The sequence below is a fragment of the Cydia fagiglandana genome, chromosome 21 (genome assembly GCF_963556715.1).
Source record: "Cydia fagiglandana chromosome 21, ilCydFagi1.1, whole genome shotgun sequence".
NCBI classification, from domain to species: domain Eukaryota; kingdom Metazoa; phylum Arthropoda; class Insecta; order Lepidoptera; family Tortricidae; genus Cydia; species Cydia fagiglandana.
The window spans coordinates 1,408,206-1,434,857 of NC_085952.1; the positions used below are offsets into that span (position 1 = coordinate 1,408,206).

At 37.7% G+C, this 26,652-nt stretch overlaps 4 protein-coding genes across 6 annotated transcripts; 2 read left to right on the forward strand and 2 right to left on the reverse strand.

Annotated features, from left to right (window-relative positions):
- Positions 1-2,360: 2,360 nt before the first annotated feature.
- On the reverse strand, positions 2,361-9,777 carry LOC134675016 (translocator protein-like). 3 transcript variants are annotated; one of them, XM_063533166.1, is made up of 5 exons: positions 9,619-9,777; positions 6,776-7,023; positions 4,961-5,055; positions 3,627-3,829; positions 2,361-3,438 (listed from the first exon to the last, which is right to left on the reverse strand). In XM_063533166.1, exons 2-4 carry the CDS (start codon positions 7,011-7,013, stop codon positions 3,629-3,631), a joined length of 534 nt encoding a protein of 177 aa, XP_063389236.1. In that variant the 5' UTR covers positions 7,014-7,023; positions 9,619-9,777; the 3' UTR covers positions 2,361-3,438; positions 3,627-3,628. The 3 variants fall into 3 exon arrangements, with proteins under 3 accessions (XP_063389236.1, XP_063389237.1, XP_063389235.1); XM_063533167.1 differs by lacking the exon at positions 9,619-9,777 and adding an exon at positions 9,433-9,456; XM_063533165.1 differs by lacking the exon at positions 9,619-9,777 and adding an exon at positions 8,082-8,183.
- Positions 9,778-10,950: 1,173 nt separating this feature from the next.
- LOC134675303 (translocator protein-like) lies at positions 10,951-14,942 on the forward strand. The gene is made up of 4 exons (XM_063533507.1): positions 10,951-11,196; positions 13,849-13,943; positions 14,261-14,433; positions 14,506-14,942. Exons 1-4 carry the CDS (start codon positions 10,962-10,964, stop codon positions 14,519-14,521), a joined length of 519 nt encoding a protein of 172 aa, XP_063389577.1. The 5' UTR covers positions 10,951-10,961; the 3' UTR covers positions 14,522-14,942.
- Positions 14,943-16,053: 1,111 nt separating this feature from the next.
- On the reverse strand, positions 16,054-16,416 carry LOC134675341 (uncharacterized). The gene has a single exon (XM_063533549.1). It carries the CDS (start codon positions 16,414-16,416, stop codon positions 16,054-16,056), a length of 363 nt encoding a protein of 120 aa, XP_063389619.1.
- Positions 16,417-21,539: 5,123 nt separating this feature from the next.
- On the forward strand, positions 21,540-26,196 carry LOC134675342 (uncharacterized). Its single transcript, XM_063533550.1, has 4 exons — positions 21,540-21,732; positions 22,301-22,461; positions 23,143-23,289; positions 25,963-26,196. The coding sequence occupies exons 1-4, from the start codon at positions 21,690-21,692 to the stop codon at positions 26,194-26,196; spliced, it is 585 nt and encodes a 194-aa protein (XP_063389620.1). The 5' UTR covers positions 21,540-21,689.
- Positions 26,197-26,652: the final 456 nt, after the last annotated feature.

Here is a 26,652-nt window from a genome sequence, read left to right on the forward strand (position 1 = left end):
TAAGTCCCTGAATCGCTGTCAAACTTCGGTTTTCTAAGAAGTGTCCTTTCTGTACGGTAGTACTATTATTTATTCTGTGGCTTGACATAGTGCAGTAAATCTCCGGGCACAATATAAGTGCCCTTGGCCTTTCAAGGTCAATGGTCCTTCGATCCAGATCAAGAAGCTTGGACACATTGCAACCTTCCTGAAGATTGATTGTTACTTAAACCTTATTTTTAACTTTCCCACATACAGAGCACAATATTAGTGCCCTTGGCATCCGACAAGGTCGATGGTCCTTCGATCCGGATGGAAGCTTGGATGGACAAATTGCAAGCTTCCTGAAGATTGATTGTTACTGCAACCTTGACATTAAGCCGTATTTTTAACTTTGCCATCGTCCTATAGTCGTCGTTCTGTATACGTTAGTAATAATATTTCAATGTGGTAAATAACCATAAAACAATGCACTCTTTTTTTTGGGCAGTCGTGTAAAAACAGATCTCTAGTATCGGCATTTATCTATAGTTTATAGATTTGTATTAGGCACCGAAATGATTAACCTAAAATCTTCCACCGATTTCAGAATAGCCCCGAAGCACCGCATCAGTTTTTCACAAAGCAGTCAAGACCACAAAGGTGAGAGGTACCTTGTATAAATCCTGGAAAATAAGAAATAAACACTGTCCGTCGGCATCCTGCTTCCTCATTACTAAGGGATGGGTATGTATCGATAAAGAAGTGTCGATAAACTTTACATCTTTTATTTGTCACTTAGGGGTCATCCATTAATTACATCACACGTTTAGGGGGAGGGAGGGGGTCAAGATAATGTGACATATTGTGACATGGGGGAGGGGGGAGACACAAACGTTGTGACGTCACTTTAAGTTCATCAGTAACCGAAAATTTATTTAAATTATTTTAGTCGCTGTACATTTAAATAACAAGTTTTTAAAACGATAATCGTTTTTATTCGTTTAATTTTCTTTCCTAAGCAGTTTTGTGTTATAAAATTACTAATATTTATATTGTCAAAAATATTTTGATAAAATATTAATAATACTTAGGTACTTACTTAATTCGATTTGGCGATTTCGTAGAAAAAATGTGACGTCACACTAGGGGGGAGGGGATTGCCAAATGTGACCAAGTGTGACAAGGAGGGGGGGAGGGGTCAAAAAACCTAAAAATTCGTGTGACGTAATTAATGGATGACCCCTTAGGTAAAATGAGCGACTCAACATTTGTAGATTATTAAAAAACCCACCTTCGTTTTCTGTGAAAAGCATCACGTGATCGCCTGTCATGTCATAGAAAAGTAGGAGCCAGAAGCTCTAACGTGAGTCATCCTTTACGCGTGTAGGTAAACGATAGCTCGTTTTTTCTACTATGTGGCGAAAAGCCCCTACGAATAGAGTACCCGCCTAGCGAGTCCCTAGCAGCGAAAACACTAAGTATGAAGTGCCCCCCTCCCCTGAATAAAAACCTGTACCTTCAAAAATTACAACCTCTGTGTCGAGAATCTGTAGTGGCGTAGCTAGGCGCGGGCGAAGTGGGCCGTCGCCAACGGCCTAGAGCCTCAAAGGGGGGCGTCACGCGAGGCCCCTTCGCGCACAGTGAAAAGAGCCTCGCAGATTCGATTTCGCCCACGGCTAGATTAGTTCACGCTACGCTACTGACAATCTGGATAGATTTTATCGACATCGATAATTCGATATTCAACCTTCTCCCCTCACTACACTGGTACAATCAGTTCACAGTGAATTAGAAACAAACCAACGTCGTAGCTCGCCAGTATTACGAGCAACAAAGTTATTTTTAATTAGGCTTCGAGCTTCATTTGTTCTCTAGGTTTTGTAAGAAGGTATTCATTGAATCAGGAGAAAACTTACCGTTCTTTATAATATAAGTACTAGGTACTTAATATCTAAGAGACCGAGCTTTGCTCAACATATAAAAACGCAAAATATATTCCCAGAGATAAGACCTAGCCAGATCGATTGTTCTACTTGAACGGCACCCGAGCACAGAATAAATAATAGTACCAAGTACAGAAGACTCACTCTCTTACAAAACGCGTCTGTTACGATCAACACAGATATGGCCGCTAGGTGGCGACGGCGCCACGCGCGGCTTATGGCAAACCCCAAAATTGGGACCGAACGGATGTACTTTTAGCTACCTGTAGCAAAGCGACGAAATCGCGGAGTGAGACACGCCTGACCCGAGGAAGAATATATTGGTTGATTCTCGCACGTCTCTTCTCATCTCCGCCATCGGCTGAATTGATTTAGGTACGGTTTTCTTTCGTAATTTTAATTAAATCTCTGCCCTAGAAAGGTTTTAACTTATAAGGGATGAAATAAATTTAAAAAAATGTTTCGGTACATTTATTATTATAGCAACAGGAAACAATAAAAATTCAAAAATAAATACTTCTAGAAAAACAGTTTACCGTGATTCTAAAGTCAATTTTTTATTAGGTAGACTAAAATGACGTTTCATAATATGAACATAAAATGTCATTCCATAGTATGAAATGTCATTTTAGTCTACGGAAAGAAAAAATAGATTTTAGCTTATTTTACAACATGCAAGTTATTAAAGATTGATTTTTGACAACTGTCGTAGTTTTGTTCAAAATATGTGCACGTAACGTGTGCGCCAAGTCTGTTGATTTGCCATTTTGTACTTATAATGAAGTTATAAAATGTTATCATTATTATGACAAGACTTATCTCTAAGTTTATGTTTTCTTGGAATTTTAATAAAATGTCAATTTCGTTTAAATGCAATAGGAATGATTAAGCATCAAATGTTACTTTTGGAACATATTTAAGTCATATTAAATACATATATTATGTATATTGCTTATTTGTGCAAAAGGTCACTTCGGATCTTAAAACTAGGTTATGATAAAATAAGCCTTAAAACTAATTGTATTGACTCCTTTGGTAATGAAAAAATAAGCTTAAATTTATGCTTGTATCCCTGATTTTTTTAACAAGTTTCTTAGTATTCTCACATAAATATGACATCTATAATAGTTATTTACGATACAAGTGCGGAAAGTAGGAAATTCGCAACGAGTGGTGATAAATTAAAACACGACCGAAGGGAATGTTTTAAATCGACACGAGTTGCGTATTACCTATTCAAACGTGTATGGGTAAAGTTAATTGTTCATGTTCTACAATAATATGATATTTCTTAGTTTTTTAGCCCACACTTTTATAAAATGACATAGTAATAGTACCCATTGTTATATATAACGACATGAAACATCTAAAAGATCCGATTTTCTAATAATTACAAAATTATAGTGTCAATTAAAATTGAAAAAAATACAAATAAGTACTTGCTTGACAACGACATATACCTACTTAGCGGAAATATGAATCTAAAATATAACACGTTCGATGGCTTTAGCGTTGTTAACTGACGAATTGTCATCTGAAACGATAAAAAAAGAATATTATTGCGTATAAAACTTATACAATTCAATTACTTAATGTTCAAAACAGATTGTATGATATAGCAGCAAAGTTAGCAATATTCAATTGTTTTTCTACGGCAACGAACCTAAAGAATTCGCATATACACTAGTTTTTACGATTAATCAATAATAATATTTAACTTACCCCTACTTTTCCTTCTCGTCCTTAACCTCTGTGATCTTCGCGGGCTCCGGGTTGTTCTTCCAGGCGTAATAAGTTAAATGGGTGGCATAGCCCAGCCACGCCAGATACGGCAGCATTATAAGACCAGCGGTCTTGTTTATGCTGGCGAATGATATCGTGGTGATGGTCGCCGCTCCGGTGAGAACGCCGATTTCTATCAAAGCCTGGAATAGTGTTAGCAACATTGAAAAACCGGGCAAGTGCGAGTCGGACTCGCGCACGAAGGGTTCCGTACCATAATGCAAAAAAAGGCAAAAAAAAACGGTCACCCATCCAAGTACCTACTAGGACCCGGGTATGTCCTGGACCCGGGTATGTCCTGAAACTACGTCCAGGACCCGGGTATGTTCTTAAACCACGTCCAAGACCACCGGCGGACGGGCAGCAGCGTCCCTCAAATTCGGTGTACTCGACTGCGATCGCCAACCCGCCTGCCAAGCGTGGCGATTATGGCATTCACCCCCCAAAAACGGGGGAGGCCTATGTTCAGCAGTGGACGTCTTATGGCTGAGATGATGATGATGATGATGATGATGATGATGATGATGATGATGATGATGATGATGATGATGATGATGATCCAAGTACTGACCCCGCCCGACGTTGCTTAACTTCGGTCATAAATCACGTTTGTTGTATGGGAGCCCCACTTAAATCATTATTTTATTCTGTTTTTAGTATTTGATGTTATAGCGGCAACAGAAATAAATCATCTGTGAAAATTTCAACTGTCTATATATCACGGTTCGTGAGATACAGCCTGGTGACAGACGGACGGACGGACGGATAGCGAAGTCTTAGTAATAGGGTCCGGTTTTACCCTTTGGGTACGGAACCCTAAAAACGATCTAAAGGTTTAAAAACAGTTTAAGGCACAGTTACTCTATTACTAGAGGAGCTAGTACTGCACTCTGGCGGCAGAACATTGCAGTAATACCCCGTAATGCTTTGTTAGCCCCTAAAGAAATGCATATACTTGGGGAAATTCGACCCATGCCGCTGTGATCCGGGTGGCCGAGCGGTTATAGGTTATAGGCATTGCAGAGGACATTGGTTCGATTTCACCTCTAGGCATTGGAGGCCTTTGTCATTTTTTACTTTGTTTAAGACATTTATATCGGTTTATAATTTATATAGCTGTGTTTCTATAGTCTGTCCGCTTTTCGTAATTCAAGTACGCCATAGTAAATTTATGTATGGCGTACTTTATATATTATATTTAATGTCTGTCACTGAAGTTTTGTTATTAAAATTATTTAGTTTCCTAATAAGAACCTAAATGTATGAATACTGACCAGTTTGAAGTCCTTAAGGCCGAAGAAGATGGGCGTCCATGCCCAGTTGAGTAGTAGCTGGCTCCCGTACAAAGTCATCGGGAGGACGGCGCGCTCTGAAAGTAAACACACAGATATCAAACTTCAAACTTCAAATATTTTATTGCCACAAAAAAGACTTAACTAATACATATATGTACTTAATAATTAATCGATCGTGACAATTATTGTGAGGCAATAGGTCTCAGTCTCAGCATGTGCTGTGGCGGTGGCTCAGCGCTGGTTTTCAGACCGAGCCTTTGAGTTGTGTCGGTCACAAACAAACAAACAACAATTTCTGGTGGATATCATCATGGCGCCTTTCGGTACGTGGTCGCCACTCGAGAACCTTTCCGACCCAATGGCCATCAGCTTCGATTATCAAAATCAAATGAGAGATAACTATTTTATTTGCTTAAATATGGTAGAGTTAGACATACATAACTCTGCAGCAATTTGGATAGCATTGAGTATAGACTGCAAGTGTTATTTATAAGTCATAATTTCATACATTTCTACAATTGTGTAAATTCATATATGTAATATGTATAATTTTGGCATAATTTTTAAGCACTTGTGTCATATTGATGGAATGGAATGTTTTGCTAAAAACTGTTTAGGCAGATATGTCATTCAATTACTCAATGCTAGACAGTTTGAAATGTCTATAGGTAAATCCATCATTCGAGTGATATATCCTTATCTTTAGATAAAGATACTGCATATCAGTTTTATATTTCAACGTTTACATAATGCATCCAGGTACTAAGTAACAAATAAGAACGTAATAGTCTAGTTATAAAATGTATATTTTAGGTAAAGGCTGATGGAGATTTCTATATTTTTCCATATTATATGTTAGGTACGCCGGCCAAACAAGTTTGTCAGTAGAAAAAGGCGCGAAATTCAAATTTTCTATGGGACGATATCCTTTCGCGACTACATTTTTCAAATTTACCGCCTTTTTCTACTGACAAGATCTGCTTGACCCAGTATATTTCTCTTTTCTTAGTTAATAACTTAAATATCTGGGAGAACATGAAACAAAACTCAAAAATGCGCGTTTTCCCAGAGATAATACCTAGCCGGATCGATTTACCGATTTATAGCAAATTTCATCGAAATCGTTAAAGCCGTTTCCGAGATCCGAGATTTAAAGGTATAAGATACAATTTTATTATGCGAGCAAGACGTCCGCGTTATGCAAATAAGGAATATAAGACGATTTTTCTCTTACGTCAGGCGTGGCTCACTCCGCGAGTTCGTCGCTTTGCTACAGGTAGGTAAAAGTACATCCGTTCGACTCCAATTTTGAGGTTTGCCATAAGCCGCGCGTGGCGCTGTCGCCACCTAGCGGCCATGTCTATGCTGATCGTGACAGACGCGTTTTGTTAAAGAGTGAGTCTTCTGTACCTAGTACTATTATTTATTCGTACGGTTTCAGAAGCGAAAGGTATCGCGCGAAAAATCTCCTCGCGCCACCGCGAAGGCGGCTGGCCAAGGCTCGTGCATCTCTCGGCGTCTTTGGGCCTAAGTTGTATAACCGTTCCAACCGATATTAAAAACTCCACTAGTGAGGCAATTTTCACTAAAACATTAAAGAGCTTGCTCAGTGAACTTGCATGTTATAATGTCAATGAATTTATACTATGATAATGTTCCGAATGTTATTTAATTAATATGATACCTATGTACCTAATCCAATATGTAAATTATGTACCTGCCTAAATGTATGACGCGTAATAACATTGTATCTGTTTTACCAATAAATAATCTGAATCTGAATTCTGTGCTTACGTGTGAAACCGTCGCACTCTTCCCACACCAGATACGACGCGTATCCCATGCCGCTGTAGAGCACAGTCCATGCCGGCCCGAACACCCATTTAGGGGGTGTGCAGGGTGACTTCTTCAGCTCGTCGTACCAGGTCTTCTCGTTGCTGTCTCGTTTGACCTGGCCGGCGAAGTACAGGCCGTTGACCCAGCCGCCCACGTTGGGGAGGATTATGGAACCAATCGCTGGCCAGTTTGCCATTATGAGGTCTCTGGGAAACAGAAAACATACTGAACGTCAGTTGAGAGGACCAAGCTAACAATGCAATGACAGAGTGTGGAAATATTATAGAAAATGTCAAATTTTATAGAATAAAAATAATAGAATATGTACACTGAGAGAAAAGGATAACAAAAACACACTTAGAATTACAAAAATAAACTTAATCCGGAGACAAGGAGAGTCAACTAATAGGAACAAATTGACTTTTGCAATTTCTATTAGTTCTTGCAATTTCTATTACTTATCTGTTTGTTGAAATTAGATTTAGGATTACTGAGCTGTTTGTAGAAATAAATAAACTTTACAGAGATAGTAAAACGTCTATAATTATTACTAAACTTCATTTTTTCCCCCAGTACAGAACTGTTTTTTAATTCCTGGTTTAGTTTTTCTCTCAGTGTATGATGACCATCAATAGCTGTTACTGTTAGATATTACGGTCAGACGTTAATATATTGGTTTATGTACACTAATGCACTTAAAAATACCGCTATTTTTGTTGGTCGCCATTACCTACATTGCCTTCTTCACGTTTTTTTGAGAGCCTGTTGTCACTTGTGTCCCACTGCTGGGCAAAGTCCTCCCCCCCCCCCCCACTTTTTCCATTCTGTGGTAATTTAACTTGGCCATGGGCACCACGTTACTACCGTGCGTTAATTTGATACAAAAACAAACAATATAGTTATTGAAGTACATATATCTGTTTGAAGTTTTTACACATTTAAGTCCCTAATTCAAACTACATATGTGACATCCCACGGGTAAAGGTACCTTATGGCCGCTCCAATACTCATGCGGTGCTAAGCGACGTAAGCGCCAGCCGCCATAAGGTACCTTTTCCCGTGGAACGTCACATATGTGACGTTATCTATGAAAAGGGACCTTATTGTCGATGGCGCTTACGCCATTATTAACGATGCTCTGATATAAATACAATGCCGCGCGACGCTGTGCGGCGTAAGCGCCATCGACAATAAGGTCCCTTTTCATAGATAATGCCCCATATATAGTGTAATAACCTGTAGTGGTGTAGGTAAAGGTACATACTTATGCATATGTGCGACATCTTCAAAATACTCCCAATGCATGTTTTATTAATAACTATAATTATATTCAATAATCAACCAGTTTTCACTGACACCAATCACACACTGTATGATAATTTGATAAGTCAATTACATGCTGATTTGATAAGTAGATTTTGCACTATTAATAACTAATAATAATACAAGTATTTATTATTGGTTTTCCTCCATTTTGACTCAACTTTTTAATCTAATCTTTTTTTCTTTAAGGTTGTCTGAAAAAGATTGCTTTGTAGCAATAAGACCGCCTGTTGTTACCTAGTCTTAAGCTTGTATTTCACTTTTTGTATTATTTTTTAACTTTATGGTGCAATAAAGGATATTTACTTACTTACTTTCTAATATTGTACCTATTATAAATCCAACATTATCGGAGGGAAAAACAGTAGAAATATGCACTCTATTTACTCTCCATTAGATTGAAATTACTACTTACTACTAGAAGAGACAATGTGTGTGGTGCTAATGATGTAAATTGTAATGTGCTTATGATGTCACTTTTATTTACTGAGCCGTCATACCAGTCTAGTGTGATGTCACAAGTCTGCTCAAGGTAATATCTAGTCGGACAACTTCCTGATTTAGTCACATAAATTTAATCCTAACTTTATATTATCTGTGATTAAAAAGTTGCAATATTATAACATAGACCCATGCCTTTTTAGGGAATAAGGTAGTGTAATTGCGTCAGTTTACCGTTGAGTGTCAGTTTCAGTCCATTTGACATAGCATTAGCGAATACTTAATACATTTCATATTTTTAAAAAAAATTGTTTATGTCAGATTTTTTTTTTACAATCCATATCTGAATTCAATTCATATTTAAATTGCTACATGCATAATATATTTTTTATGTAGATAGATAGAGATAAATTGTTTAGATAATAAGGATTGCAATAAGTCCAAATTTGTGCAGCAATGAAGGTAAATATTCAAAAATCATCAAGTGGAAAACTAGCACAATAACCCTATAAATTTTAGCAATAAACTGTTTCGAATCTGTATCATAGTATTCATAGTCATGTAAAGAAACATAGAAATAGAACTTAAAAAGTACATTATGATATAGTTTGAGCTTAACTACTTAATACTTATATAAAATTAGGCATTTAATATTTAATATAACTTAAAAATTTATATTCAACTTACAGACAGCCAGACATTACAAAACTTATAGACGTGTACATATAGATACCTATTATCATGTAATAGGCTGATAAGAAAGATAATTAAATAGCTATTGACCCCACAGTAGTGAATTACAGATATAACGGTGCATTCTGATTACAATACTATTTCAATTAATAACTTACCAGTGCTCGAGAGGCTTCCAAACTGTCGAATAGTGTGATATCAGATAAAATTTAAATACTTAAGTGTTACTTACGTAAGTTATGCTTAGTGATGAGCAATATTTACATTCTAAAAATAGCTTGTCGCCGGTAACTTCCACGATTTTTAATACACGAAAGTTTGTATAAAACAAATACGGTACATACCTGATGATGGTCGATATAAAACAACGGTGAAAACTGCAATGAATATCACGAGATTCACGAGAAATAGAAAACTATGTTGTGGAAAACCCTGTGAATGTGACTATGCGAGAGATTTAAATCTTCTATCGAGATAATACGGACGCAATACAAAAGGTTACTTCTAAATTTGGTAGGTTAAGCTAAGGTAATTTCTAAAAGTCAGATGCTAATTTTTCATCCCAATTTACGTTTAGGGTTCATGGCGTGGACTTTGTATAGCAATTAAATCCTCTTTAAGCTCTACATGATTGATCCTAAACTCAGTTACGAATCACGAAAAGTAAAATTTATCAAAATATTTGGTATTGAATAATATTTGTGACAAATAAGAAACTATTTAGTCCAGGCTCGTCCATAATAGTTACTTGAAATGAAACGTAATAAATCTACTTGTCACTGTCACTTTAGTCTTGTGATGATGCACATTTTGTTTATCTTGATAACACGAAATTATAGTTCGTATTACGAAGTATTAGGGTCTACATTCTAAACTCTGTCAATTGCAGACAGCCGAAAAGAGAATTCCAGGAACAAAATTTCCACACCCACTCACTTTTGTCTGCCGGGTGCAAAAATAGCGTAAGTCGTAAATTCTACTTTTATGCAATTTACAAACAATGCGATATATTAATACAAAAACGTTGTGGGGTATTTTCTTGTGCGTGAAATGTAATTAGAGATAAGGATATCATTTGTTTTGTAGAGCAGACTCTGTTTGTTTATTTATAAATTTATTATCAGCTGTTAGTGTAAACAAATGTTGTAAAGTTCATTAACATTACATACATTACCTCTACCGCAGCACAGTATAGTAATATTTTGAAATAAGTAATCACATAAATCAGGTAATTTCAATAATCATTATTACTTATTGATAATTATTCAACTTCAATCAAGCAGAAAGGAAAAAAAATCTTATGACACTAAATTTGCTATTATATCCTTGTAAAAAATAAAATCAAAATAAAGTTGTTGTATAAAAATTTTCTATGTAGGTATGTCTAAAGCCCCCTCCAGACTATGCGCGTGAATCGCGGGCGAAGCCGCGAACGCGAGTGTGGAGTCTAGTTCGCTGATATGCGAAATCGACTCCAGACTCGCGTTCGCGGCTTCGCGCCGCGATTAGCGCACGAGTGTGGAGCGGGCTTAAAAAATTCGAAATAATCAAAAATCCCGAATTTACATACTTTTCCATTTGAAAATTTTTAAAGTTTTAGTGTAAATATACTTATTAGATCTCATAAAACTGTGACGACAAAATTGATATTAATTAATGTGGTACATCCTTTTCAGAATAAACAACAATGCCAAACTGGTCAGCTCTTGGCGCCATGCTCTTCCCCAACCTCGGGGGCTGGGCAGGAGCACTCACCATGGCCGGACAGACAAAGCAGCCCGACGGCAAGGCCTGGTACCAGACGCTGAAAAAACCAAGCTGGACTCCGCCTAACTGGGTGTTTGGTCCGGCGTGGACTGCGCTGTATACTGGCATGGGGTATGCTAGTTATATGGTATACAGGGATTGTGGTGGCATGACTGGTAAGTAATTCGGTGTACCCTTGTTTTGCCGACAAACTTTTCATCGAATATTATTTCATCGACAACGATTCATCGAAAGGTTAGTACTAGTAATATTGTTTAGCGTTATTTTGTTTCATATACTATTTATTTCAATTTTTCTTACTGCGTAGAAATACTATTCAACGAATATTACTTGATCGCTGATTCGTTTCAAATTATTTTAATTGGCACAACTACTAAACATTGCAATTCATTTGTTCGACGTATTGCTTTAATACATTTTTATATGTCGTACTACTCATTTATACATTTTTCTGGTGTAACAATTTTAGGTTTAGGTTAGGTTAGAAATGCGACCCCACACAGAAACGAACGGCTATCTAAGTCGGTTTAGGTTAGGTTAGAACTGCAACCCCACACAGAAACGAACGGCTTTAAAAGTAGGTTTAGGTTAGGTTAGAACTGCGACCCCACACAGAAACGAACGGCTTTCAAAGTGGGTTTAGGTTAGGTTAGAACTGTGACCCCACACAGAAACGAACGGCTTCAAAGTGGGTTTAGGTTAGGTTAGAACTGAGCCCACACAGAAACGAACGGCTTTCAAAGTAGGTTTATGTTAGGTTAGAACTGCGACCCCACACAGAAACGAACGGCTTTAAAAGTAGGTTTAGGTTAGGTTAGAACTGCGACCCCACACAGAAACGAACGGCTTTCAAAGTGGGTTTAGGTTAGGTTAGAACTGCGAACCCACACAGAAACGAACGGCTTCAAAGTGGGTTTAGGTTAGGTTAGAACTGCGAGCCCACACAGAAACGAACGGCTTTCAAAGTGGGTTTAGGTTAGGTTAGAACTGCGACCCCACACAGAAACGAACGGCTTCAAAGTGGGTTTAGGTTAGGTTAGAACTGCGACCCCACACAGAAACGAACGGCTTTAAAAGTAGGTTTAGGTTAGGTTAGAACTGCGACCCCACACAGAAACGAACGGCTTTCAAAGTGGGTTTAGGTTAGGTTAGAACTGCGACCCCACACAGAAACGAACGGCTTCAAAGTGGGTTTAGGTTAGGTTAGAACTGCGACCCCACACAAAAACGAACGGCTTTCAAAGTAGGTTTATGTTAGGTTAGAACTGCGACCCCACACAAAAACGAACGGCTTTTAAAGTAGGTTTAGGTTAGGTTAAAACTGCGACTCCACACAGACACGAACGGCTATCAAAGTAGGTTTAGGTTAGGTTAGAACTGCGACCCCACACAGAAACGAACGTCTTTCAAAGTAGGTTTAGGTTAGGTTAGAACTGCGACCCCACACACAAACGCACGGCTATCAAAGTCAAATATTACATTTTGAAATAATTTTATGCGTAATAAATTGTATTAAATGCAATCCAAAATGAAATAAGAAAACCCGTAAAGAAATACCACGATATAAACTATATACGAAATAACTCGAGTGCCAATTAAAAGTCCTAGATTTAAATTTACTAGTATCAATTCTTCGACGCAATGACTTGTCGATGAAATGAAAATACTTGAAACGTTGTCTTCGAAATAACATTCGATGAAATGTCTGTCGGCAATTCAAGGGTAAACCAAGTAATTCACATATATTATAGTATTTAATTATTTATTCGCTAATTGTATTTGACTATTTTTTTATTTATTTTTTATTTCTTTGTTGACTTTTATCTTTATTTATCAAATTACATTTATATTAGAATAAGCTTGATGTGATGACATTTTGTTTCTTTAAGTATAATTTTTATTGAATGTATATAATTTTTAAATATTTTAATGTTAAAAATGTAATTAATGTGTAAGTGTTTTGGTTCTGCACTGTAAACTTGCATGTGGTTTAAATAAATGAAATGAAATATCAATGTAAGGGGTCATCCATTAATTACGTCACACCAATTTCTAGGTTTTTTGACCCCCTCCCCCCCCCCCTTGTCACACTTGGTCACATTTGGCAAACCCCTCCCCCCCTAGTGTGACGTCACATTTTTTCTACGAAATCGCCAAATCAAATTAAGTAAGTACCTAAGTATTATTAATATTTTATCAAAATATTTTTGACGATATAAATATTAGTAATTTTATAACCCAAAACTGCTTAGGAAAGAAAATTAAACGATTAAAAACTATTTTCGTTTTAAAAACTTGTTATTTAAATGTACAGCGAACTAAATAATTTAAATAAATTTTCGGTTACTGATGAAGTTAAAGTGACGTCACAAAGTTTGTGTCTCCCCCCTCCCCCATGTCACAATATGTCACATTTTCTTGACCCCCTCCCTCCCCCTAAACGTGTGACGTAATTAATGGATGACCCCTAATCATAATGTTTGCAGTAATCTGACCTGACATGATACTTAAAATTAAGTATGGAAATGATTTAAAGTTTTTTGGCCAAGAAACAAAGATAGCCCAGTATTCAGCACATTAAATCCAAATAAGACAGTGACAATAAATCAGAAGGCATTAAGTCCGCCATTTGTAGAAAAAGCATTAAGATTAGAGCTTACGTATTTATTTAAATTTCATTGAATTTTGATACAAAAAAAAAACAACAATGAAAATTGAAAGTTCAGTGGAAGAAATAAAAATCAGTATTTTTTCTCAAACATACTTTTTGAAATAAAATTATGAATATTACATAATACCACTTTCAGATAAGGCTATCCTGCCTATAGCATTATATGGCGGCCAGCTTATATTCAACTGGACATGGACACCGGTTTTCTTCAAAATGCATTTAGTGGGATTGGTAAGATTTTACTAGCAAAAACAAATTAATATACTTTGTTGAAGGACAACAGAATACAGAACTTCTCTGAAAAAGAAATAACACATATGTATACTCAAACCTATTAAGTTCATTTTAGCCAGTAAGTTTATTACTTGTAGTAAAAGCAAGCTCAGAATCCTTAGCTTCGTTCAGAATTCGCTCGCGCTCTAAGTAAAAATATTATTATGCCCTCTTGTAACATTATCTACATACTATAGACGCTGGGCAGTCCACTGTACCTACACCATAACTGTAACATTCAGCACAGATTTCAAAACTAATCTATTTACTTCCAGGCGTTCTTCCACATCACGGCGCTAGACGTTGCGGCGGCGGCCTGCGCCCTCAGTTTTTATGAAGTGAACCCAACCACGGCGTGGTTCATGCTGCCTTATCTCGCGTGGCTCGGCTTCGCCACCTGCCTTAATTATTCCATCTGGCAGTTGAATAAGAAAGATAATGAGAAAAAGTAATTACCACATATTGTTATTGTTTTTTGTCAGTATACTTCTAGGTTAATCAAAAATGTATTCTTTTATAGGGTCGTTCCGTTATAATAGTAGTGCTAACGAGTCTATAACTAAGGATATGCTCATACACATAGTCATAATCTTTATTACATATCACATTGTATCTAGACATATGCCGTTTGATAAAAATGGGCGCACTATATGTAGGTACAGTTGACGTCAAAGAAATGTTTAAATTTTTCGCCTTATTACAAAGGAATAAGGTGCAAAAGCGGTAGTACTATTAGTTATTCTGTGGCAAAAGAAAGTGTAAACATATCTTTAACGTCGACTGTACATAGAATAGACATAAGTCGTATAACGGATTAGATACATTCAAATCAATCAATCAAAACTTTTATTGATAAAATATAACTATTTTACATGTCAACACATTATATCTGTTACAGCACACATTATTATTTCATACATTAAAACATTTACAGAACATCATTATTACTATTTTAGGTCAAATTATTTTAACTTACATACTACTTTTAATTCAAATTATAATCCATTTATTTATTATTATTATTATCCATCTAATTTAAAAATTATTAATTTTAAATATCGATTTAAGTCAATTATTAGTACATATTTTTTTTTATTAAGTCTAAAATAAAAATAAAATAAATAAATAACAATCTTAACATTAACAACTTACATTTAATTCTTTGGTGGTATATCATCATTATACCTTATATTAGTGTTAGGCTTTGGCAAGTAATCAGGTGGTTCCAGATGGCTGAAAGAAGTCTTTTACTGAATATAGTGCATCCGTAATTAACTTTGCCTTTAGTTTACTTTCGAACGACTTACCACTATTTGCATTTTTAATGTCATCCGGTATTGCGTTATACACCTTTGGACCAATTGAGTGTAGCAGCTTTTTAGATTTTGCCAGTCTAGTCGGGGGTGGTCGCAATTTATGTCGCTGCCTTGTATTGCGATTATGAGCGTCACCGTATGTTGCGAATTGGTCTAAATGCGTTCGTACATATTTAGCGATTTCCAGGATATACAGACTTGGTAGCGTTAGTATCTTGTACTCCTGGAACAAGTTTCTTACGTCGCTGTCCCACGGAACTCCCGCCACGACTCGCATCGCTCGTCCTTGTAACCTGAACGGTCTTTCTCGTTCTGCAGCATTACCCCAGAGGTCGACGCCATAAGCAAGAAGTGAATGAAAGTAGCCGTAGTAGGCTTTTTTCACATTGTCGGTGTTAAGGCTAGGACGCAATCTACTTAGTGCGAAACATGCAGATGAGAGCCGGCTGCACAGTGTATCAATGTGAGAACTCCATGTGAGACCGGAATCTATTATTAGACCGAGATATTTCACCTCATCCACCTGTGGAACCGGCTGCCCATTACAGACAATGTTTAGATTGTGATCCTGCCTGCCGCGGAGCCCAAATCGGATGATGTTGGTTTTTTCGACATTTAATGTCATTCCATTGGCCGTGAACCATGACGCAACTTGATCCATGACCATATTGGTTTTTGCCACGAGCTGCGCATGGGTGTCGGCGGCTACGATTACGCACCCATCATCCGCGAATAATACAAACTCGGCCTGGTCACTTGCGGTTCTGGTCACCCATACTCGAACCCTGTGGTACGGAACGCTCACCCAGATCCAGCAGATCCGACCTGGCACCGCATATGGATGTCAGCTGCTGCCTGTTGGAGAGGAATGACACAATCGTGTCGTAAAAGCCACCTGTAACGCCGTAGTGGTCAAGTTTGGCTAGCAACAGAGAATGACTCACCAACTCGAAGGCGCGTGACAGGTCGCAGAATATAGCTGCGACCTGCCTCCGCCCCTCCAGGTGTTTCATCACCCTCTCCACGACGTCTCTGGCTGCGTCTATCGTCGAGCGGCCATGTTGGTACGCGTATTGCTGCTTATTTAATAGCTCGTTTCTTCTAAAAAATGACATGAGTCTTTCACTTAATAGCCCTTCACAAATTTTGGAAAATATAGGTATTAGCGAAATAGGTCTGAAATTCTTTAGGGATTGCATCTCCCCTTTACCCTTATATATAGGTTGAACCTTGACCCTTTTTAGATTGGATGGATATTTTCCAGCATTAACACACTTGTTAAACAAGTTACACAGAATTTCGATGATAAAACTTGGTAATAAGTCGAATAGGTGAGTGGACATGTCATTGATGTCTTTTGAATCCTTTCGTTTAATGTTTTTTACCATTTTTTCTACTTCATTTAACGAAAAAGGAGTATGAATTATATAACTTAAGTGTTTATTTATATATCGAGTTAAAAAATCAAGCGCAGCCGGCTTGTTGACATTTGCATTTGCACATTTAATTGAGTCAACGTAAAACCGGTTTAGTTCAGTTGCAGTTTCGGCCGCCTGCTGATCGACATTGTATATAAATTTCCAGGAATTTAACACTTTGTAATGTTTAATTTTATTGTCAGTGTCAAAAACGTGCGCAGGTCTTGTTTTCCTTTAATTTTAACTTCTTTACAAAGCAATAAAAATGCAAGACTAATTTTTCAAACCCTGGATAAAAATTTTTTATACTTTTCTGACTTACGTCACTTCACACAATATAAGAACTTTTTAGCTGTTAACGTTTTACACTTTTGCGCAGTTTTTTTTTTTAATATTTTGGTCAGGTAAATACCGTTATAAAGTTCATTCAGCAAATTAAAAAAAACGGTCTAATCAATTCCATTTTGAACATTTTTTTGTTTTTTACCTGACAGCAAAAGGTGGATTCTGGATTGTGATATTGACCGGTGTTTGATAGTACAAATCTAGATGTAACTCATTTTACTTTTTACAGACATGCTCAATGTATCGATAAATCTCCGATCCGATTTTCCTAGAGTCCGCACGACCGACACAGGCTTGACATATCTGTGAGGGCTACTGCTAACCAAAGAATATAATACTCACTAGGAGCTGCTAACCAAATTAAAATATTTATAAGTGAAACTGACTCTTGTTTTTATCCTATACTAGCTTTTGCCCGCGACTTAGTCTGCGTGGAATTAGTGGTAGCAGCTAAAGTAGGTTATAGCGCCTGGATAATCATTCAATTCGCGCATTGCTTACTTCAATTATGATATAGGCAATTAATTAACTATTTTAATTCCACTCCTCTTTGCACTGTCTTCGGGGATGATTTCCGACATATAAACTATCCTATGTCCTTCCCCGGGACTCATATCAAACTATCTCTATACCAAATTCCAACTAAATCGGTTCAAGCGTGAAGAGGTAAACGACAGACAAACTTTCGCCTTTTTAAAATACATATATTTGACGGAGAGCAGCAGGCAGCATGGGTTTGTACACAGGATGGCGGGTGGGCGTAGTATCTCAATGTATTACTTCACAGCTAACCCAGCATGCTACCAGTGCATGAAATAAACTTTCGGACTTGTTAACCATACTAGTGCCTACTAAAATATCTAGTCGCTATTGGGATGTATTTGGATAGCACTCAAATAAAAGGATCACATAAAATCGTTCAAGTCTTTATTCAAATCAAGCTAGGCCGGCTCCAACCGTACACCTCTGACCCGAGAAGATTTAATTCCTTCTCTATTGGAGAAGGGTATCCCAATATGGGACCGGCAACAAACTCGGCGGGACACATCTTTTCAAAACAACACTTCTTCTCTTTATTTTACAAAGGTAAGCTTCTAATCACACGTAAGAAATCAAAATAACACTTGGAATAAAACACTTAGCTAAATGGTTAAAGAACGTTGGATTCTATAAGCTTTCAGAATAATCCTTCAGGTATAAGCCTTCAAGAACGTGGCGAATTAGGCACGAGGTTGGCTAACGTCCGATCTCTAGCGCGGTCAAATCAAGTCTGATTACGGAGCCTCACCGCTCCCGCCTTTTAAGTCGAGCAGGCACACCTGCTCGACCGGTCCACCAACATAACGACAAAACTACCAACTCGTGCCCACCTTCACCCAAGAGAACCCTCTTGACGTTCCAAAGCCTTCTACCTGTCATTTTAGTTCAACAACACGCCAATAGATGGCGTTACTCTCTACGCAACATTATGAATTTCGTTACAACCCAGTAATATGTAGCCAAACATTGCTAATCGACTTTATACAGGCGTCTTTAACTATGAACTGTAACGCTGCAATACGTCCTTCTGGAGTCACGCTCCGACACGGCCGTCCTGCGGTACACACGTCCTCGTGTGTGGGTGTATGCATTTGCTTCTGAAACAAGGTACACAGCACAGTATCATATCGCTCGGTCACTCCTGGCCAACAATTTGTGTCTCATTCATCATCGAATAAAATCAATGATCACATGTGATTCTTATTGCTCGGCTAACCTGACCAATTATACGGTCGGGGTAGATAAAACAAAAACAGGGTCACCAAAGACAGTCTTTCAATTAATCTAGATCTAATGATCGCAACAGCAATTGCACAAATGTACTGTGTCTAAATTACACTCGTTAAGTCTATAAAGCTCACAATGACCACCATCATCATGAACTCATGTTCGGACCACCATCCGGTCATCTCGCAATGCTACACTCACAATGACCACCATCATCATGAATGCATGACCCGACCACCATCGGGTCATCTCGCAAAGCTACACTCACAATGACCACCATCATCATGAATGCACGATCGGACCACGGTTCGAACATTTCGCAATGCTACATTCACAACGACCACCATCATCATGAATGCACGACCGGACCACCAACATAACGACAAAACTACCAACTCGTGCCCACCTTCACCCAAGAGAACCCTCTTGACGTTCCAAAGCCTTCTACCTGTCATTTTAGTTCAACAACACGCCAATAGATGGCGTTACTCTCTACGCAACATTATGAATTTCGTTACAACCCAGTAATATGTAGCCAAACATTGCTAATCGACTTTATACAGGCGTCTTTAACTATGAACTGTAACGCTGCAATACGTCCTTCTGGAGTCACGCTCCGACATATTAAATAATATGGATTTCATCTGTGCCTGGTATATCGAAATAAATATTTGTATTTTGTATGTCATGTATTTTGTCTAGTCTGTTAAACAATATTGTCAATAGAAAAAGATTTTTGGCGCTTAATCCAAATTTTCTAGGGGACGATCACCATCAAATCACCATTCGCGCCAATTTTTTTAAAATTTGCCGCTTTTTTCTAATGACGGAAATAGCTTGACAGCTTAGAGATGCACCGGATATTCGGTTACTATCCGGTATCCGGCCATTATTTTATAACCGGCCGGATACCGGATAGTGACCTACTATCCGGCCGGATACCGGATTGTAATTAGTAACATTGCTTGATTTCGGAGTATCAAGGATTTAAGTTTAAGAAACAGTCACGGTCATAATCGTACTCGTTATTATTTTAAAACAATTAATTAATTGCACAGACATGCACGCGCAGTGTTTCGCAGTGTTGCCAACTTGGCATAAATGATGCCAGATCTGGCATATTTTCAGTCGCTTTGGGACCAAAATTTTCCATTTAGCATCTGGCATATTTTTTAGCATTATTTAGTCTAAGCCAATTTTGCGCCAACTTGGCAGCAACAATATGCGCCATTCGATTCGCCTTATGTGGTTCATATTTTCATATGAATTTTGACTTTTGTGGACGAATGGACGTCGACGGACTATATAAAGTTGGTCAAGCAGATCTTGTCAGTAGAAAAAGGCGGCAAATTTGAAAAATGTATGTGTTTTAAGTGTCTACTTTCAAGTGATATTTTAGCATTTTTTGGCATAGGTGTTTCAAAAATATTTGGCATAATTTTGGCATAATCTAGACATTAGTCTAGCATTTTTTCAAAATCCGAGTTGGCAACACTGGTGTTTCAAACCTAGAAATGAGTCTGCGCGAACGTTCACTACGAAACAGGTCAAAATCTGCACAATGCGCACCTGAAAACCGAAATATTAGATATAGTTCCGCCGGCCGAATATTCGGCAGCCGGATACTGGATATTCGGCCAATAGTCAGGCCAAATATCCGGTATCCGGCCAAACAACTAGAATATCTGTTGCATCTCTAATCTTGACCATGAAACTGGATTGTGCATGAGTGGTGGGGATAACTGACAGAAAGGGATAGTCTTATGTATCTTTCAGTAGGAGTAGCAGCGAAAGCGCTATTTTTGTTTGTCCTTGTCACAGTCTCACATATTTTTTGTTACCCACCGAATTTAGTATGGATTATGGTGGGATGGTGGGTAACAAATAAATTTGACCAATCATCGTGTCGCATTGCTTAAGTTTTGTCCCTCACGGAGGCACGCGTATACCAATTCCATAGAATGCTACCCAAGGGCCCAACGTTTTCTGTTCTCTTTCACGGCGCAGCAACTAGTATCATTTCTCTCTCCTCGCTCGTTAAAAATGCCGTTTGTCAAAAAAGGACAACCATACTGTTGACAAGGTGGACTTCAAATCAAGTGTTGCCTTTCTTGATGCGCCCAGTCTGTATATGTGTGCGTAAAAGCGTATATGTGTGCTCTTTTAGGGATGTGAAAAGTCGATTTTAATCATGTTATATATCGATAAACGCTACACAGCGGAACGAAATAGCGATTAATTGAAGCTTCAATATCTTCGTTAAACATAAACATAATTGAAATGCTAATGGATAATGAATATATTATAATATAATAATATAATTCAATTATTGCGGAACACCTATTTTAGGAGGTATTTATGTATTTTAATTAAATATCTGAACTTTCCCTTGGTCCCCTGCTGGGGCGTGACTATAAAATTGAAATCTGATAACCACAATAAAGAATAAAAGTGTTTTTGGTCATTTTAGGTATTGTTAAGCCTTTGAAGTAAAATTAAAATTGCAAGAAATATCGATAGTTGATCGATATGACTTTATCGACATGGCTACAGCAACGTGGGCCTCATTGTTAATCGTACACTAAACAAAAGTGGCAACAGTGACAGCTCGCTGAGACACCGTCTTTATATATTATTAAGTCTATGTGACAGACTAAATTCTTTGTCTATGGTACCTGTCAAACAAATCGTTGACATTTTTTCATCATTATTGTTAGCTTTTAAAGTTTTCAATTTCAAAAAGTCGTCTACCAAATTTAATGCTAAAATTGCTAAATTGGTTTCGACGCCGTAACCGTAGGTATATTAAGTATTGTGTGGCGTGCTCTGAATCGCGGTAGAAAATCTACTGCAAGAAAATGAGAGATATCAGCAAGGAAGAACTCGAAAAAGAAATCGCAAGTAAGTTGTTTTATACATTTTGCTTTCAAAATCTACACTTCACAAGTATTTTGAGCTGAATAAGTACTAGGTTACAGACTTGCCCGGGCACCTACATTAGTTCATAGGAACTAATTTTACACTACCTTCTTATTAAAATATTACTGATAGATAGTTAAAGGATTGACCGAAAATGTTTCAAGTCCAAGTTGTTAACTTAAAAGTTTTAACTTATTTAATAGGCAAATAGCCGCAAAAGTCCGCACATACTGTCTTCTTTTAACTTAAAAGAATTCATAAAGTAGGTATTTATTTTCATCGCTTCCTAGGAAACTATGGTGTCGCTTAAATCGCCTAAGAACCGGGCACGGACGATGCAACTTCTTCCGGCATAAGTGGGGTTGGAGTGACTCCGCGCTATGCGACTGCGGCATCGAGGACCAGACCATGGAGCACATCATCCAGCGGTGCCCACTCCGCGCATACTCGGGTAGCCCGGATGATCTACTAGACTTGACGCAAATACAATTTTTGCCTATGTGACCATATCGCCATACGATTAAATAAATATAATTTTCATCGCTTGCAGAGATCCTTGAAAATGCCAACCTGGCCTGCACAACAACGAAGAAGGTGCGTCAGAAGCTGGAAGAGAGCTTCGACTGTGACCTGATGGATAAAAGGATTCTCATTGACCAACTTGTCATGAACTATGTCAACAACAAGGATAATTATAAAGCAAAGGAGGAGGTAATTTACTTTGTTTTCCAAATGAAATTTAACTTCCTTTTAATAAAAATAAAATAAATAAAAATTCTTTATTTCAGACCAAAAGCGATCCATATTTTGTTAGTAACATTTTAGACTTAACACTATGTTAGTAACCTATATCTACTTAGACCTACCGATGACTGGTTCTGCCCAGTACTTAATGAGCGGGCAGTCGAGGCGCTCGTCTAACGCCCTTAGCATGCTGTTAGTGCTGCCGCGCACACGTCGTAGTAATGAGGCCACTCTTTTTCGTCTGATGGCATAAAAGTCGTCCGTTCGCGCCTCGGCGAACATGCCTGACGCACTACAGTGCCTCGGCAGCCTTAACAGCATCCTAAGGATGTTATTGTATTGGACTCGCAACGTGTTGTAGGCCTTTTGTGTAAAACTTTTATACGCCTCTGGGTGTCTAAAGAGTTGCAGCCTTATTCATAAAAAATCCTTAACACCTTCAGTATTAAGCGCCCCATTCCTAATACAAAAATAAACCCGACTAGCAGGGTTCTTGGCACTGAAAGTGTTAATCGAGGAATGATTAATGAATCAGTTGATATGAATTTAATATAAGTATAATAGGCAAATATACATTTAAAATTTTGGGGTGGGAAAGGAGTTTCAATAGTTGATATGACAATATCTGAATTCAATATTTTTATTTAGATTTTGATAACCCATACTGCAACCACTGCAGAAAGCGTGGAGGCTCCTGTTCTTGAACAGGCCGCTTCACCGGCACCACCACCACAGCCAGCTCAGCCAGCAGCATCCCAGCAAGCCATATTAAACCGTCAAACAAGGAAAAAAAAGGTAATTTACTTTATATTATATTATGTAAGGTAATACGACCCAACAATATATAACAGGAAAACATGCAATGAAGTGGAGCCATTCCTCACGGATGAAATATCGGCAGCAATAAAGAAACTAAAAACTGAGAAAGCAATAGGATCAGATGGGATTTGCAGTGAAATTCTGAAATACTCAAGCTACGAACTACATAAAGTCATTGCCTACGTGTTCAATGAAATAATAAGGAACGAAATAATATCCGAACAATGGAATATTTCCAACATTACTATCCTACATAAAAAAGGAAACAAAGACGATCTAGACAACTACAGACCTATAAGTATCATATCCTGCGTCTATAAACTATTCATGACAGTGATGACCAAAAGAATACAAAATACACTAGAAGAACACCAGCCAGTGGAACAAGCTGGATTTCGGTCAAATTACAGCACAATGGATCATCTACATACGCTTAACCAACTTATAGAGAAAGGCACAGAATACCAAAATAAAGATATATACATTGCGTTTATAGATTTTACAAAGGCCTTCGACTCGATAGACCATACATTTCTATTCAAAACACTTGAAGAACAGGGCCTAGAGGTAAAATATGTCAACATACTAAAACGGATATACCAACATAGCAAGGCCAGAATAAAAACAGATAAATATGGTGAGCCATTCAGGTTGCAAAAAGGCGTAAAGCAAGGAGACCCTATCTCTCCGACATTGTTCAACGCATGCCTGGAGGCCATATTTAGAGTACTGGAATGGGAAAACAAAGGTATAAATATTAATGGGAAGTACTTAAATAACCTACGGTTTGCGGATGACGTCCTAATTGTGGCCGAAAAACCAAAAATACTGGAGGAAATGATCCTAGAATTTGACACAGCATGCGAGGAAGCAGGCTTAGCAATGAACATGAAAAAATGCAAAATTATTACTAATGGAGATAAAATACCAATAAAGCTTGGAAGAAACAATATGGAATATGCTGAAGATTTCACATTCCTGGGACAGGTAGTTTCCTTCAAAGACAGACTCGACAAGGAAGTAGACTACAGAATTAGTAGAGCGTGGAAAAAATACTGATATCTAAAAACAATTCTAAAGAGTGACATGTCGATGGCCATTAAGAAAAAAGTATTTGATACTGCTGTCCTACCTACCTTAACTTACGGTGCCCAAACCTGGAGCCCCACCAAGAAACACACATATAAACTGAAGATTTGTCAAAGGGCAATGGAACGGTCCATGCTAAAAATTCAAATTAAAGACAGAATCAGAAATGAAGTTATAAGAGAGAAAACTGGAGTAAAAGATGTAACACAGGCAATAAAAAAGAGTAAATGGGCCTGGCCATGTATGTCGCACTACAGATAACCGGTGGACCAAACATGTCACAGAATGGTTTCCAATAGACACACCGAGAAAACAGAAAAAACCGAATACAAGATGGAGAGATGAGCTACGAAATTTCGATAGATTCTGGTGGAGAACAGCACAGAATAGGAAGAAATGGGAAAAACTGGGGGAGGCCTTTTCCGCACACGCGGCATGCAAATGAATAAAATAAATTGAAAAACAATAAAAGTTAAAAAATAATAATTTAATAACTAAGTGTAATAACAAAGAAAGTGTAAAAATAACAAAAACGCATGAAGGCTGTTACTATTATTATTATTTTTTTATTTAAGCCTTTATTTTTCCTATAGTAAAATAAACAACAACATCATAATGAAATACTATTTAAGTATTTCATTATGATGTTGTTGTTTATTTTACTATATTAAGGACCCCTTTCGGGTATAGGCCTCCTCCAAATCTTTCCACCTTTTTCGGTCTTTTGCCGTGATCAGCCAATTTTCTCCGGCTGTGGCTATGATGTCCCTGGACCATCTTGTTATGGGTTTTCCCGCCTTCCTTTTGCCATGGGGTCCTGGCCACTTTGTGACTTTGTTGGTCCATCTGTCATCTGTCAATCTCCCTATGTGGCCGGCCCATCTCCATTTCCGTTTCAGCGAAAACTCGAGTGCATCTATGATGTTTGTTTTGGATCGGATGTATTTGCTGTTAACCTTATCCTTTAGTTTTATGCTGAGAATGCTCCTTTCCATTGCTCTCTGGCATGTTCTTATCTTTAATTTGTTCTTGTTTGTGTGCACCCAAGTTTGAGAACCATACGTAAGGCATGGTAGGATACATGTGTCCATTACTGTTTTCCTTTTAGAAGCTCTTTAAAACTCCAATACTTCCTCCAGCTGATATGGATTCTGCGATCTATCTCCTGGCTGTTGCTGTCTGTGTCAAATGTCTGTGTCTGTGGCTATTACTATTACTTATATAAATATGATATGATATGATGAGAATGGGTGAAAGAAGGCTAAGAAAGAGAGTGTTTAAGGGAGAAGTGGAAGTTGGAGTTGGAAGGGGTAGACCTCAGTGGACTTTCTCTGATCAGATTGAGGAAATCCTGAAGAAAAGCCAGGTCCAGAGCACCCTTAACCGGCGAGCGTGTATGAGGAATGTTATGAAAGTGAAGGAAGCGAAAGAGGTATGTCAGGATCGTAGCAAGTGGAAATCCGTGGTGTCTGCCTACCCCTCCGGGAAATAGGCGTGATTATATGTATGTATGTATATAAATATAGCAGATGTGTTGTAATGAGATGTTTTTATTTTCAGACCCATTGGGGTTGTGTGCGGCCTGCTAGAGAGCCTGCAGCTGTCATAGCTGCAGTGGAAATCAAGTGCAGACAAGAGCTGCACCAAATCCAGATGGAAAATGAAGAGAGAAGAAAGGAGAATGAAGAGAGAATCAAAGAGAATGAAGAGAGGAGAAAAAGAAATCTTGAGTTGAAGGAACAATTACTTTTAACCAAAATTGACTATTTCAAAAGAAAAAATAAATTAGATTAGTGTAATTTGGTTAAAAGTAACTGTAAGCAACACATAATTCTTTGTCTGCTCTCTTTTTCTGCATCTCTTTATTTTCTGTTTGGATTTTGTGTTAAGTATATAAGTAAAAAAAATTCCTTCCTTTTTCAAAAACGCGATGAATAAAAGCTCTTAGTTGGTTTAGATGCTTTGTATAGACATTTCCATGAAGTAACACTTTGTATCGTTTAATATTATTCCAAGTGACAAATAGGTTTAAATTCCTATGTTTAACGCTAAACAGGTTAATTCGCCAGTAACTGGCCGTTTTGGTAACTGGCCACCCTAAACTAAAAATTAATTCTATCACCTAGAAAAATAATTCATTTTAGTATAAGGTTTCAATAACTGGCCACGTTATGCTAAAATGAATACTATTTATAGGTGAATAGAATTTTTAGGGGCCAGCCTTCTGGGAACCCTACCTACGGACCATGA